The 16,237-nt window shown below is 44.0% G+C and overlaps 1 protein-coding gene across 1 annotated transcript in view; it reads left to right on the top strand.

Moving 5' to 3' along the window:
• Nucleotides 1-15,513, top strand: part of pappa2 (pappalysin 2) — a 379,187-nt gene extending 363,674 nt beyond the window's left edge. Inside the window, exon 22 of the mRNA XM_080196777.1 lies at nucleotides 15,412-15,513. Coding sequence (XP_080052903.1) covers nucleotides 15,412-15,513 — 102 coding nt within the window. The remainder of the gene's footprint in view (nucleotides 1-15,411) is intronic.
• Nucleotides 15,514-16,237: the final 724 nt, after the last annotated feature.

The raw sequence follows: 16,237 nt of genomic DNA, 5'->3' as shown, positions 1-16,237 counted from the left end.
TGGTTAGAACTGCTGACTCACAGCACCAGGTCACCGGTTCAAATCTGGGATGGGTCACTGTCTGTGTGGAGTTTGCACATTCTCCCTGTGTCTGCGTGGGTTTCCTCCCACAGTTCACAGATAGATGGCTTGGCCATGCTAAATTTCCTGTTAGTGGCAGTGGGGCAAGCTAGGGTAAATGCACGGGATAGAGCCTGGATGGGATTGTGGTCGGTGCAGACTCGATGGGCCAAATGGCCTCCTTCTGCACTGTAGGATTCTATGATTATGATCAATGAGCATCTCTTCAAACTAGATGAGGGGAAAAGTGAAAAGTAGGCCCAAGTTCCCATTCCATTTCTATTTTATCCCCGTTGATGTAGATGGGAGCATGGCATCCACTATGTTTCCTGAAGTTGATGATTTTTCTCCATTTTGTTGACATTGTCATCGCACCAGTTCACCACATTCTCTATCTCTTTCTCATCATTGTTTGAGATCCAACGCACTACTGTGGTGTCATCAGCAAACCTGAAAATCAAGTTGGAGGAAATTTGGCCACACAGTCATAGGTGTATAAGGCGTCTAAAACTAGAGGGTATAGATTTAAAATGAGACGGGGGAAATACAGAAGTATCCAGAGGAGCAATTTTTTTCACACAGAGGGTGGGAGTGTCTGGAACAAGCTGCCAGAGGTAGTAGAATAGGTAGATACAGTGTTGTATTTTAAAAAGCATTTAGATAGTTACATGAGTAAGATGGGTATAAAAAGATATGGGCCAAATGCAGGCAATTGGGATTAGCTTAGGGATTTGAAAAAAAGGGTGGCATGGATGGACAAGTTGGGCCGAAGGGCCTGTTTCCATGCTGTAAACCTCTATGACTATATATCTTCTGGTCTTTTTGGCCAGTGTCCCTTTGACAGATTGACTGTAACAAGAGGCTGCTTCCTGAGACTATGCAAAGGAGGGATGGACTGTACCCACGATGAGGAGTTAGTTACCTGGAGGATTATTTTCCTTCAAGTAGAAAAGGGGAATGGGATATGTATTAATAGCTAATGCAACTATATGGACGATTGTCAATGCAGAGAAGTTTTAATGGAGTACATAACAAGAAACTTTTCACTGGTTGGGACGGACTACACATAGGAGATTTTAAATTATTCAGTGTATTGCCATAATCTGGGATGAGCTGCTGGAGAGAGTGAAGCAGATTTAATCATACATTTTCAAAGGGAATTAGATCTTGATTTTAAAATAGAAAGTTTGCAAGACCACAAGGAAAGAGAACTAGGACTAATGAGCTAACTCTTTCAGAGAGCTAGCATAGAACAGAACACAAGAAGTAGGAGCAGGAGAAGACAATTTGCCATTTAATACAATCATGGCTGATCTCACCTCGGCCTCAGCTCCATTTTCCTGCCCATTCACCATAGCATTTCAAATCCTTACTAATTAAAAATCTGTCCACCTCGTCACTAAATTTACTCAATGTCCCGGCCATCCACCATATGCTGGGGAGTAGTAAATTCCATAGACTCACAACCCTTTGAGAGAAGTCATTTCTCCTCATCTCTGTTTTAAATCTGCCACTCCTTATCTGAAAGCTATGTTCTCTTGTTCTAGATAGATTGCCCCTAGAGAGGAAACATCCTCTCCACGTCCACTTTGTCAATTCCCCTCATCATCTTGGCCATTGCAATTAGATCTCCTGTCAGTCTTCTAAACTCCAGGGAGTATAGGCCTCAACTGTCCAGTGTCTCTTCACAAGACAAACCCCTCATCCCTGGAATTAATCTAGTGTACCTCCTCTGAATTGCCTCCAATGCAACCACAAACCTCGTCAAGTAAGGGGCAGAATGGGCTGAGTGGTCTCCTCCTATGCTTTGTGATTCTATAAAAAATGAATGTTTGTGAAATTGGAGGCAACGCATTAGGAATTAGGAGCAGAAGTAGGCAAATTCAACCCTTTGAACCTCCTCCACCATTCAATCAGGTCATCACTGATATCTCCCTGGTCTCAGATCCACCTCCCTGTTTGTTTTCCATATCCCTTTAACCTTTAATCTGGAATGCGCTGCCAAGCAAGGTGGTAGAGGCGAACACGCTGGGATCGTTTAAGACTTACTTAGATAACCACATGAACAGATTGGGAACGGAGGGATACAAACAAATAGTCTAGTTGGAAGCATGAGCGGCGCAGGCTTGGAGGGCCAAAGGGCCTGTTTCCTGTGCTGTATTGTTCTTTGCTCTTTAACCTTTTTTGTTATGAGAAATATACCCATCTCCTTCTTGAACCATTTAATGATTCAGACTCCACTGCACTATGGAGCAATGAGCTCCACAAATCCGCCATCTCTGCGAGATTTGTTCCATCTCAGTTTGAATTGATAGGTGTTGGGAATGGATTAGGAGGTAGTAGAAGGAGGGGAGGGATAACGGGCAATTATTGCCAATGGCAGGGTCTGTCCTTGAGCCCCAACTTTTCCCTATCTTTATAAATGACTTGGGGAACTATGTATTCAAATTACTGACACATCAATTATTGTAGATGAGAAGCAAAACTTGAAAGGGCTCTGGCAGTTAGAGTGGGCAAAACTTTGGCAACTGGAGCTTAAAGTTAGGTCATCCAGTTTGGATCAAAGGAAGATTGGGGCGAAATTGTGCAGAAACAAAGATCTTAGAAGTTTGTGTATACAAATCACAAACTGAACAAAGAACAAAATCAGTACGGGAAACAGGCCCTTCGGCCCAACGAGCCCACGCTGCCATCTCAACACCACCAGTCCACCTCTCTACCCACGACCCCTGTCTAATGTTTTATGGCCATCCAGATTGAGGGAAACTGATTTAGGGACAATTTATTCCTGCCAATCAGCCTAACAGCACATCTTTGGGGTGTGGGAGGAAACCTGAACACCCGGAGAAAACCCACGCAATCACGGGGAGAATGCGCAAACTCCCACAGACACCGGCCCAAATCCATGTGTCTGCACAGCAAACAGTGATAGTCACTGAGCTGTCGTCTTGCCCAGTATCTTGTCCAGTTTAGGCACACACTAACGACATGAAGCACTAGGCCAATCTCGAACAACCAAGAGCAGCCCCAGTACGACCCGTCGTGTGTATGTCCCTCGTTGGACACGAGGTGGACCGACTTAAAACCTGTGAATGAAAAGAGAAAAAACGTTATTATCATACTATACCCATTTACATTACCAGGGACGCCCCAATGCTAATGACCCTTATTAAAAGGATCTCCTATATCCAACCATCTCCAACTCAGTCATGTGCCTGTCTAAGTTACCCTTAAAGGACTCTAGCATGTTTGCTTCCACTACCTTACTTGGCAGAGCATTCCATACCCCCACTACCCTCTGTGTGAAAAACCTCCCTCTAATATCTGCGTTGTACCTCTCCCCCCTCACCTTAAGTCCATGGCCCCTTTGTCCTACGTGTCTCTATTATAGGAAATAGCTTACCTCTGTTTACTCTATCTATACCCTTCATAATCTTATATACCTCTATTAGATCCCCCCTCAGTCGGCGTCTTTCAAGGGAAAAGAGCCCCAATTTCTTCAATCTTTCCTCATACCCTGGTCCTTCCATACCAGGCAACATCCTGGTAAACCTCCTCTGCACTCTCTCCAGCGTCTCCACGTCCTTCCAGTAGTAAGGCAACCAGAACTGGACGCAGTACTCCAAATGCGGCCTAACCAACGTTCTGTACAACTGCAACATTAGACTCCAGCTCTTATATTCTATACCCCTTCCTATAAAAGCTAACATACCATAGGCTTTCTTCACCATACTCTCCACTTGCACTGCCACCTTCAAAGGCTTGTGCACTTGCACCCCCAGGTCTCGCTGCAATTCTATACTCCTTACGGGCTTACCCTTTATCATATAACTTCCCCCTACATTATTCCGGCCAAAATGCATCACCTCACATTTATCCGGATTAAACCCCATTTGCCATGTATCTGCCCAATCAACCAGCCTATCAATATCCTGCTGTATTGCCAGACACTGCTCCTCACTGCCCGCCAATCCAGCCATCTTGGTGTCATCAGCAAATTTGCTGATCACACCACCTACTCCCTCTTCCAAATCATTTATATACACTACAAAGAGAAGAGGTCCCAGTACCGAGCCCTGCGGCACACCACTAGTGACAGACCTCCAGATAGAAAAAGATCCCTCCACTACTACTCTCTGACTCCTCTTTGCAAGCCAGTTCTCTACCCATCTAGATACCTGATCACATATCCCGAGCTTTAATCTTCTGTACCAACCTGCCATGAGGGACTTTGTCAAACGCCTTACTGAAATCCATATAGACGACATCAACGGCTCGTCCTTCGTCAACTGTTTTTGTCACCTCCTCAAAGAATTCTACCAGATTCGTAAGGTAAGACTTCCCCTTTACAAAGCCATGCTGCGTATCCTTAATCAGATCGCAATGCTCCAAGTGCGCATTCATCCTATCCCTAAGAATCCTCTCCATCAACTTACCTATCACTGACGTTAAGCTCACCGGCCTATAGTTACCTGGGCTATCCCTCCTACCCTTTTTAAACAACGGTACCACGTTTGCTATCCTCCAGTCCTCTGGGACCTCACCTGTGTCCAAAGAAGAGACAAAGATTCGCGTCAGAGGCCCAGCAATCTCATCCCTCGCCTCTCTAAGCAGCCTAGGATAAATGCAATCGGGCCCCGGAGATTTATCGGTTTTAATGCCCTCTAAAAGCCCTAACACCTCTTCCCTCGTGATCGATAGATCTTTCAATTGGTCTACCGCTCCCTCAATGACCGTACTAGACATCAAGCCCCTCTCCTTCGTGAATACCGACGCAAAGTATTCATTCAGGATCTCCCCCATTCCCTCTGCCTCTAAGCACAATTCCCTACGTCTGTCCCTGAGAGGACCGATTTTACCCCTAGCCACCCTTTTGTTCTTAAGATAGGAGTAAAACGCCTTTGGATTCTCCTTAACCCTACCTGCCAAAGCCATCTCATTGCCCCCTCTTTGCTCTCCTAACTCCCTGTTTGAGATCCCTCCTACTCTCTCTGTATTCCTCCAACGCTCTCTCCGTTCCTAGCTGCTTAGACCTGACATACGCCTCTCGTTTCTTCCTAACCAGGTCTTCTGTATCTCTAGTAATCCACGGTTCCCTAATCCTACCTTTCCCATCCTTTCTCTTAACTGGCACATGCCTTTCCTGCACCCTTGGCAGTTTTCTCTTGAAAGACTCTCACATGCCTAACGTGGTCTTGCCTTCCAACAGCCTGTCCCAGTCTGTATCCCTAAGCTCCTGCCTAATCCGGCTGTATCTAGCCTTCCCCCAATTTAGCACCCTCCCCTTAGGACAGCTCTCATCTTTTTCCATTCGTATCCTAAAGTAAACGGAGTTGTGGTCACTATTAGCCACATGTTCGCCTACCGCAACCACAACCACCTGACCCGGCTCATTTCCCAGAACTAAATCCAGTATCGCCCCCTCTCTAGTCGGGCTATCTACATACTGTTGCAAGGATCCTTCCAATACACATCTTAAGAATTCCTCCCTATCAGACCCCCCAGCTCTAGGCACCTTCCAATCCACCCCAGGGAGATTAAAATCTCCCACTACAACAACCCTATTCTTCCTACACTTATCCAAAATGTCCCTACATATGCCCTCTTCCACTGCCCGTGGGCTATCGGGCGGCCGATAGTACACTCCTAGCATAGTAATGGCCCCCTTCCTATTCCTCAACTCCACCCACAGAGACTCAATTTCCAACCCCTCCATGTTATCCTCCCTCTGCACCGCTGTGATCTGCTCCCTAACTAAGAGCGCCACTCCCCCTCCTCTTTTCAACCCTCCCCTATCACGCCTAAAACACTTATACCCTGGAACATTTAGCTGCCAGTCCTGCCCCTCCTTTAACCACGTCTCTGTCACTGCCACCACATCTAAATTCCTCGCGAACATCAAGGCCCTAAGTTCATCCGACTTTCCCGTCACACTCCTCACATTAAAACAGATGCACCTAAGACCCTCAGGCCCTCTCGGATCCTCCTTCTCCTGGGGGATTTTCCTATCAACTAGACTTACCCTGAGCTCCAACTCACTCCCAGTGCCTGAGCTGTCTCTCTCCTCCCCACCCCCCCTCCATACTAGTTTAAACCCTGCCTAAACACTCCAGCCAACCTCCCAGCTAAAATATGTGTTCCCTTCCCATTTAATTGTTCCCTATCCCTCTTATACAAGTGCCCTTCCTTTGCAAAGACTTCCCAATGGTCAACAAAACTAAAACCCTCTGTCCTGCACCAATCCCTCAGCCATGCATTCAGCTGCAGGATCTCATTATTCTTATCCCTGCTATCGCTGGGCACTGGCAGCAGCCCAGAGATCGCCACCCTGGAGGCCCTACACTTCAGCCTGGCTCCCAACTCCCTGAACTGCGTACGTATTTCCCCCCTACTCTTCCTTCCTACGTCCTTCTCACCTACATGTATAATTACATCCGCCTGGGTCCCTTGGCCCTTCAAGATTCCCTCTGGAATCTGGATCATAAATTGGGCGCTATGAAAATGTTTGAAGAGGCTAAAAGCAAATTACTGCAGATACTGGAATCTGAAACCAAAAGAGAAAATGCTGGAAAATCTCAGCAGGTCTGGCAGCATCTGTAAGGAGAGAAAAGAGCTGACGTTTTGAGTCCAGATGACCCAGTCACGTAGACTCGAAATGTTAGCTCTTTTCTCTCCTTAGATCACTGCTACATAAATATCAAACATGCCTACTGCTCTATCACCTGCCCACACTATGGCAAATCAAACCAGAAGGCTGTGCTCCTGCTCCTGGCTTACAAACAAAAACCGAAGCGGGAGAATCCATCAGAGAAACTTGTGCAATGTTGGTCTGAGGAATCGGGTGCTTTATCATGGAACTGCTTGGAATCAGTGGACTGGGGTCAATATTTAAAAACTCTGTGAGCAGTCTGAATGAGTACGCCACTACAGTAACCGACTTCATTAGTAAGTGTGTAGAAGGCTGTGTGCCAAAGAAGCAAATCTGTGTGTTCCCCAACTGGAAACCATGGATGAACAGGGATATCCACTGCTTACTGAAGTCCAGTTCTGAGGCATTCAAGTTAAGCGACCCTGGCCTCTACAAGAAAGCCAGATCTAAAGAGATCTATCAAAGATGCCAGAAGACAGTACTGGACCAAGCTAGAGTCCCAAGCTAGCTACACCGACCCCTGCCAAATATGGCAAGGTCTGCAAGACATAACAGGCTACAAGGTGAAGGCGTGTAAAATCGCCGGATCCAATGCACCACTCCCTCGTGAACTCAATGTACTCTACACCCGTTTTGAGCAAAAGTCAGTGAAAGCATGCCCTCCACCCTGGAAGGCCTGGATGAACCTGTATCAGGGGTCACCATTGCAGATGTCAGATTAGCTTTCTCGAAGGTCAACCCTCGGAAAGCGACTGGCCTGGATGGAGTACCCAGATGTGCACTCAGGTCCTGCGTGGATCAGCTGGTGGGGATATTCACAGACATCTGCAACTCTTTACAACAATCTGAGGTTCCTAATGCTTCACGAAAATGACCATCATCCTGGTACCTAAGAAAAGCCAATCAGCGTGCCTTAATGACTATCGGCCAGTGGCTCTGACATTCATCATTATAAAGTGCTTCGAAGTGCTAGTCATGGCATCAATCAATTCCAGCCTCCCAGACTTCCTGGGTCCATTACAGTTTGCCTACCACTGCAACAGGTCCACAGCAGACGCTATCTCCCTGGCCTTGCACTCAACCGTGGAACATCCAGATTACAAAGACCCATGTCAGACTCCTGTTATTGACTACAGCTCAGCCTTCAACATCATTATTCCCAAGAAACTCATCTCTAATCTATGTGGCCTGAGCTTTGGCACCTCCCTCTCAACTGGATCCTGAACTCCCGAATTCATAGACCATAATCAGTAAGGACAGGCAACAACACTTCCTCCATGATCACCCTCAACACTGGTGCCACATAATACTGTGTTCTCAGCCCTCTACTATACTCCCTATACACCTATGACTGCGTGGCCAAATTCCCCTCCAATTCGATTTTCAAGTTTGCTTACGAGACCACCATAGTGGGTCGGATCTCAAACAATGACGAGACAGAGTATAGGAATGAGATAGAGAATCTGGTGAACTGGTGCGACGACAATAATCTCTCCCTCAGTGTTAACAAAATGAAGGAGATTGTCATTGACTTCAGAAAGTGTAAAGGAGAACATACCCGTCTAAATCAACAGGGACAAAGTAGTTTTTAGATGTCCAGGTCACCAACATCCTGTCCTGGTTCCCCCATGCCAACACTATAGTTAAGAAAGCCCACCAATGCCTCTATTTTCTCAGAAGACTAAGGAAATTTGGCATGTAAGCTACGACTCTCATCAACTTTTACAGATGCACCATAGAAGGCATTCTTTCTGGTTGTATCACAGCTTGGTATGGCTCCTGCTCTGCCCAAGATCATAAGAAACTACAAAAGGTCATGAATGTAGCCCAATCCATCATGCAAACCAGCCTCCCATCCATTGATTCTGTCTTCACTTCCTCAGCAAAGCAGCCAGCATAAATAAGAACCCCACACACCTTGGACATTCTCTCTTCCACCTTCTTTCATTGGGAAAAGGATACAAAAGTCTGAGATCGCTTACCAATCGACTCAAGAACAGATTCTTCCCTGCTGCCATCAGACTTTTGAATGGATCTACCTTGCACTACGTTGATCTTTCTCTACACCAAAACTATGACTGTAACACTACATTCTGCATTGTCTTGTTTCCCACTCTAATAATTAGTATGGTTTGTCAGTATAGTGTGCAAGAAACAATACTTTTCACTGAATGCTAATACGTGTGACAATAATAAAGCAAATCAAACCAAACTTTACAGACCTGCTGAGATTTTCCAGCATTTTCTCTTTGGATACTTTAAGAGGCTAATGGAATATTAGCTTTTAACTCAAGGCAGGTAGAATACACCTGAGCGAAAGTTTGTTATGGTTATAGAAAGTTGCAGATTAGGCCCCATTAGGCATTTAGTTCTGGGTACTACACCTAAGGAATTATATAATGACCTTGAAGGACTGCAGTGCAGATTGATCAGAATGAAGACGTGAGGACAGGTTTCATTTACTAGGGCTTGTACTCCCTTAAGAATAGAAGATGAAAGGCACCAAATATATACTTGTTATCCCATTGCAAAGAAGGGGCATGAAAGGATATTGGTGAATAAACTTGATAACTTGATGGCTAGACCAGCATTTATTGCCCATTCCTAGTTGTCTTTAAGTAGGTGGTGGTGAGCTGTTTTCTTGCATCACGGCCATCTCTGAGGTGTAGGTACACCCACAGTGCTGATAGGGAGGGAGGACCAGGATTTTAACCCAGTGCCAGAGAAGGCACGGCAATATATTTCCAAATCAGGATGGTGAATGAGATTTCTGAGGATGTTGTCAGGAATATTGCAGCAATGAGGAAAGACTAAGTAGGCCGGGGTTGTTTTCCTTAGGGCAGATGAGACAGGGGAGATTTGATCTGAGATGTATAAAATTGTGAGTAGCCTGGATAGAGTTAATAAGAGTTTATTTACTTTAGTTGAGGGGTCAGTGACTAGGAGACCTAGGTTTAAAGTAATTAGTGGAATGATTAGAGGGGAGATGAGGAAACATTTTTTCACCTAGAGGGTTGTAGGGTTCTGGAACTCACTGTCTGAAAGAGTAGCAGAGGCCCAAATCCTCCACTCATTCAAAACCTGATTAGCTAAGTCCCATAATCTCCAGGGCTATTGGAAAAGAGCTGGAAAAATGGGATGAGGCTGGGTGGTTCATTCCTCCACAGGCACAGGCACAATGGTCAGCGTGGCCTCCTTGTGTACCATACATTTTTCTATGTTTTCAAAATATCTAAAAAGGAGGAATGTGTAGGGATGTGGGGAGAGGCCGAGGGAATGGCAGTATGTGAATTGCTCCTTAGACAAGTCAGCACAAAGTGGGCTGAGTAACAGCTCCCTGTGCTGTAACAATTCTTGGAGATTGTACATTCTCAACTGAGTCTGCAAACTTCAGCAGGGCCAACACTGGAGGGCATCAGTGGGTACAGTCACCATGGCAACTGTGCCAGGTTGTGCCATAAGAGGGGTTAATCTTAAGCACAGAGAAGGGATGGATGCGGAGGCAGTTAGTGTAGAATAGAGACACTGGGAACAAACGCAATCAGGGAAGTGCATAAATACTTGGAGGGAAACTTACTAGGCAAGCATGATGGATAGTGTGAGATTTATTTCCAAGACACTGGCTAGATGGACAATGATTGTCTTTTAGTCTTATGCATTCTTACATATAGGAAAATAAAACACTTGCTTTTATGTTGTCAAACTGTTTCCCGAACAATGAAAAACAATGGATCATCGGCATCTCCCTACAGTGCAGCATTTCTTCAGGGCTGTTCTAGTATATTAGCCTTACATAGTTATACTATGAAATTTATTTCTCAAAAGATTCAAATTACACCATAGAGACTGATTATTCTGAAAAAAATTACTCACGTGGCCTGATAAGATACTTAAATTGTTCCAAATCTTCCAGGAGGGAAGTGGTTTATAATCTGAAGGCGCCAGCTTTCTTGTAAACTTAATGCTCTTTTTGAAAAAAAAGTCTCCAAACTGCAGAAGTCTCCATACCAGTGTACATTGTGTGCTGGTATGATCCATATAGAAAGTTCCTTGCCAATATTTTACAGCTGAGCTGGCCAGTTGTCCTGCTTTATATCATAGTTTTGCACAGAATTAGGATTTCTGACCTCCAGACAGTCATATCTTCCACCCCACCCCTCCACCCCGAAAGACGTGCCAAGGACCCCTCGGAAGTCTCAATGCATTGATTATGTGGGAATTGCCCCATAAGTTTGGACAATTCTGCTGCTTCTGGAACCGTCCAAAACAGTCTCCAAATCTGAGTTCAGAGTTTAGGGTCTCTCCATCTTTTCTAAATCCCTCCCTCTGTGAAAACTGTTCTATTTATTCTCAAAGACACTCCCTCAACATCACCTGTGAACTCTATTCCTTGGTCTGTATCACAAACAATCCCACCAAGCTTTACCCCTGCTCTCCCAGGTTTTAACCCTATCTCCTCTTTTGCCATTTGAGGATTCACATCCTGCCTCTTAACCCCAATCTCCTAGTTTACTGACTACCCAGCTGACCTTGATCCCCATGCAATTTGGTACTATAAAAGGATCTCCCTTGTCTCAAGTACTGAGTTCTCCATTTCAAAATGCAGCCAAAACGGCCATCAAAAACTTGACTTTGTCATTGCATCTTCATCTTCAACTTCGCTTTCCTTCTGACAAGTCGTTGAATGTCTCTTCACTGCATGTGCATCTCTCCTGTCATGTTTTTATCCTCCCCACATTGTTCTGTATGACAGTTTCCTTAATCCTCCTACACCCTCTCCCACTGCCCAGCTCAGTGTCATTTGTCTTGCTTGTCCACACTGCTGTTTGCCAATAGAATGTCACCAACAATGACTTAACTTTTAGCTCTCCCACCAACACCTTTTGCATCCCTGTGGCTCGCTCCTTTATCTCATTTGCAGCCATAGGTGTGGAGGGGAAGGGAGGGGAGGAGGGGCATCTTACATTGAGATTCATCTGGTCTTGGCTAACCTACAATTTCCTCCAGTCAAACACAGACAGGTCATCGATTACTAACTTCATACCTTCACCGAGAACTCCATTGATGATGCTCTTGGCTTGAACTGGAATGTTTGTAATTTCAGTGTCCAGGTCCTGACAATCACAAAGACAGCCCCACCTCTACTATTAGCCATGTTCATTTATCTGCTTCTGTATCTCAGAAGCATCTTCCTTACCCCCAGACATTCTACCATTCTTTCCCAGCCAGCTTTCCGCCTTTCACTATCCATAATTGTCAGATCATCTCATCTCAAAACTCAAATCTTACTTCTCCTTATCTATCACCTCAGTCCCCTTTTACTCACTCCTACCCTTGTTTATGGCCATCTTTAAGGCAGAGTTCTTTGACCATGTTTTTGTCCACTCCTCCTAACTGACTTTGCAGCCTGTTGCTTGACTGGATTTTGTGAAGTGTTTTTTTTCTCTAAATCAAACATTCTAAGTTGATCATGCCACTTAGCCAATTACAGATTGGTTGATTGGCAGATTGCAATTCTGTAATTTAGCTAGACACATTCAGAGGGAATGATGAGATTTCTGCTCAATCTGGTGACTACAGGTGTGGAAAACCTCAAACCCTCAAGCATACAGCTCAGAATATTCCACTGCAGAACTCCTACAGTGTGAGGGATCGATAGCACAGGACCTAAGCATACGGCAGCTATGCTGAAGAAGTCCTTAAATACCACAAAAGAAACATAGACAGGAAAGGATTTCCTTGTCCACCCAACATAACTCACGTGCTGTTGTGATGGTAAATACATTACTGACAGAATCACACTCGAAAACACTCTCCAACAAGTTGAAGCAACGTAATCCCCTGGGAGAGGAGGAAAGTGAGATTAATGGCACAGCAATTGTGAACGAGAAATGATTTTTGCCCCATTTTAGGCAATCTGCACTGGTCTATCCTGATTTATCTTCCAAGTTATCTGCCTCCTACATGAGATGATCTCCTGTCCAACCCAATTTCATATGCATCTCTGGCTCTCAGTGTTGACACAGTGTTGCGGTGGACTTCTTCAAACGGACCAGGAGACCTGAACAGGTTGCAATTATTTATTCATGATTTAAGCTTGGAGGGCAATACCCCAGAGAAACCTCCAAAGCAGCGTGCTGTTCTGATACAGCCTTCACAGAGAGGCTAATATAACTATCCCTCTCAGTCACAGATATACACGGTTTATACAGTTAGTCAATACATGAAACATTGTTTAAAATTCCAAACTTGTCTACATTGGTTTATTATAAACTGTACCCAAAAGCAGGACTAGTGTCTCCTCCTAGCTGGAGACTCCTAGCTAGAGAGGCACAATGGAAACGTCAAGCTGGACAACAGAGTATTACAGCAGTGTTTCTTGTGTGTAGAGACTTCCTAGAGTATTACACAGGGCAGTGAATGAACAGAGGTCGGGGAGGAAGGGGGTGTTGGATGCAGGGAGGGAATGAAGAATCCATACTAATAGTGAGAATCAGACAAGGAAACAGACTGGAGATTTTACACAAAGAGAGGTTAACCAAGAAGAATAGCAGTGTTAACTGTGATCTTGGAATCTTAAAAGAAATAATGAATGCCAAAATTTAGGAACTTGACCATATTGCTGGATGGATAAACTAACATGGGGAGGTGATGGCCGAGTAGTATTATCACTAGGCTATTAATCCAGAAACTCAGCTAATGTTCTGAGGACTCAGATTTGAATCCCACCACCGCAGATGGTGGACTTTGAATTTAATAAAAGAAAATATCTGGAATTAACAACCCACTGATGATCATGAAACCATTGTTGATAGTTGGAAAAACCCATCTGATTCACTAATGTCCTTTAGGGAAAGAAATCTGCCTTACTTATCTGGTCTGGCCTACATGTGAGCCCAGAGTCCTAGCAATGTGGTTGACTCTTAATTGCCCTCTAAACAAGGGCAACGAGGGATGAGTAATAAATGTTAGCCAGCCTGCGATTCCCACAAATGAATAAAAAAAAGATGGGTTGAATGAGCATCATTTTTCTCGGTGATTTTATGAACTGTAACAGAAGGCTAAGTGGAGAAGGGAATTCTGCCTTCAGGATAACTTTCATTGCTGTTGTGGCTGCCACGAAGAACATGAAGTAGACCTTGTCTTAAGATGATTAAATTATGAATTATGATTTGGACAATACTGGGCAGAGATGGCGAAGGATGATGATTCTCAGGTGAAATGCAGAAAATGTCAAGTCACAACAGTCATGATGTGGATGTGCCGGCGTTGGACTGGGGTAAAACACAGTAAAAAGCCTGACAACACCAGGTTTTAGTCCAACCGATTTATTTGATAGTAAACTCACTAGCTTTCAAGGTTTCCCTCTTCTTCAGGTGAGGGAAGAAGAGGGAAACCTCGAAAGCTAGTGAGTTTACTATCAAATAAATCGGTTGGACTTAAACCTGGTGTTGTCAGACTTTTTACTGAAGTCACAATAGGCCAACGTTTCATAGCTTGTGGTTGATTGCTTTGGTTTTTGCTGGCATTTATTTAGAAGGAGTTTTGGCTCATCAAGTCTGAAGATTTTAAGAAAAACTGCTCATCTTTTTTGTCCTTAGCTCAGCAAGAGACAGGGAACTACATCATGACTGCTCAGTGCAAAAGGTAATGCATTTGTCACACATTGTTAGTGGCTTATAGCATTGTAATGCAAATGAGATGCTGCTCCTGTCCTGATGGTTCAGAGCTAAGAGTACCTCTACAAATCATCAGTCCAATGTCCATACCAATGACCTGTACAGACCCTCTTTATGTAGTGGGGAACATCCAGCCAGATCAAAAATGAAGGCTTCTACTTTGAAGCTACAGTCTGAAATTTACTATAGCACAGCATCTTACGATGAGTCTGATTAATTTGACTTTATACTTTACGCTTTAGCTCAGAAATGTTTTGCCGTATAAGCTGCTGGAAGTGCGTGCTGTAAACAAGGGCAATGGGACCTCAGGTGATTGATGGAACCAACACTTAACCTACGAGATTAAAGGATTGAAAAGTAAACTGAAGAATCAACTAGGAGGATGACTGAGTGTGAAATCAGATTCGGAAAGAGTAGTAAAGAAGGAAAGACAGAAAGGGGGAAAACAAGAAAGTAAGAAGAAAGAGAAAACATAAATGAATTTGGTATTTTGTTTTCAACAACAATTCACTACCTGAAGGAATGAGACTCCACATTTTTAACTGTTGAGTTTCTGAACCAGAGTTTGATTGACAATTAAAAATAACAGTTATGCTGACGAGAAGGTGCTTGCACTGGATTAAAACTTCCGTGATGTGTTTAAAACTACAAATTTGGCAACTTAATGAAACACTCGGGTGGTAAAGGGCAAGTCGGATGTTGTTATTGTGAAAGTAATGGTGGAGTAACACGAATCAACTGGTAACATTGACGATGCGTGTGTGAGAAATCTATTTCACAATATAAACCAACATTCCTCAAAGTGCTGGTTGACACTGAGGGAGAATTCACTTGCCATTTAAAGTAACTTTGTGGAAAGCTAAACTCTGATAGGCTAACCTACCATGTACTTGTCAGCTTTCTGCTACAGTTCAGAAGGTGATCCCATTGTTTACCTGCACAGTTGACCTGCAGGTCCTGTTGTTCTTTTTCTTTAGACTCAGCTGCATTCTATTCATACTCTTTCCATTTGCTCCCTCACAGGTGATTCCTTTTGCTGCAGACTGTGACGAACAAGACGAATGTACCTGTCGGGACCCCAAGGCTGAAGAGAACCTTCAGAAAGAAATAGACAGTTCTCACTAGCACAGAAGAGAAACAGATGCCATGTAATCCGGCCAGCAGCATTCTGGCCTAAGAACAGCAGTAATGCCACAACCACACATTATTTTGTTATACTCAAGAAAAACGGGGGAACAAGAGGCAATGGTTTTTTTGACTATGAACTTATGAAGATTAGGGTCAGGGAAACAGTATGTGGTCTTAATAATGGACATGAATGATATTAATTCAGCAGTTCACTCTATGATTTAGAGAGTAGGCATTAGAGGGAATCAGACTGTGCAGTACACAATGGCTTAGATTTTGTAAGTTTTGTATGTGATCCATATTGCTCCAATATCTCCCTCAATTGTATTGATACTACTTGTTGCTGCTGTTCTAAGTTTGCCTCTATCAATCTTCCTTCCTGGTTTCAAGCCTTCATCCACCTATTACTATTGATTAATCTGATCTCTCTTCCTGATTTCAATCTTATAAACATCCCTTTCAATGAGCCTTCATCAAGTCTGTGAGATCTGAGACTGCTCACTAATGCCACAAACTGTGAAAAACCTTTTTCTTTTAAACTCTGTTTTTAAAGTTGAAAAGCCAAGGTCAGAGTGAACTGGGGCAAATCCAAATCCTATCCTCGTTTTCTCCAAAAACCAAATTCAAAATGCGATTGAACCCAATTCATGGTCTCCACAAGGGAGGCAATCAAGCTCTAAGCTGACAAGATAAGGCATTGTACCCTATCTTCCTATTATCA

The sequence above is a fragment of the Carcharhinus amblyrhynchos genome, chromosome 9 (genome assembly GCF_965287045.1).
Source record: "Carcharhinus amblyrhynchos chromosome 9, sCarAmb.v2.hapA, whole genome shotgun sequence".
Classification (NCBI taxonomy): Eukaryota; Metazoa; Chordata; class Chondrichthyes; order Carcharhiniformes; family Carcharhinidae; genus Carcharhinus; species Carcharhinus amblyrhynchos.
The sequence above is the reverse complement of the archived record's forward strand: the minus strand, read 5'-3'. Positions and strand labels throughout refer to the sequence as shown.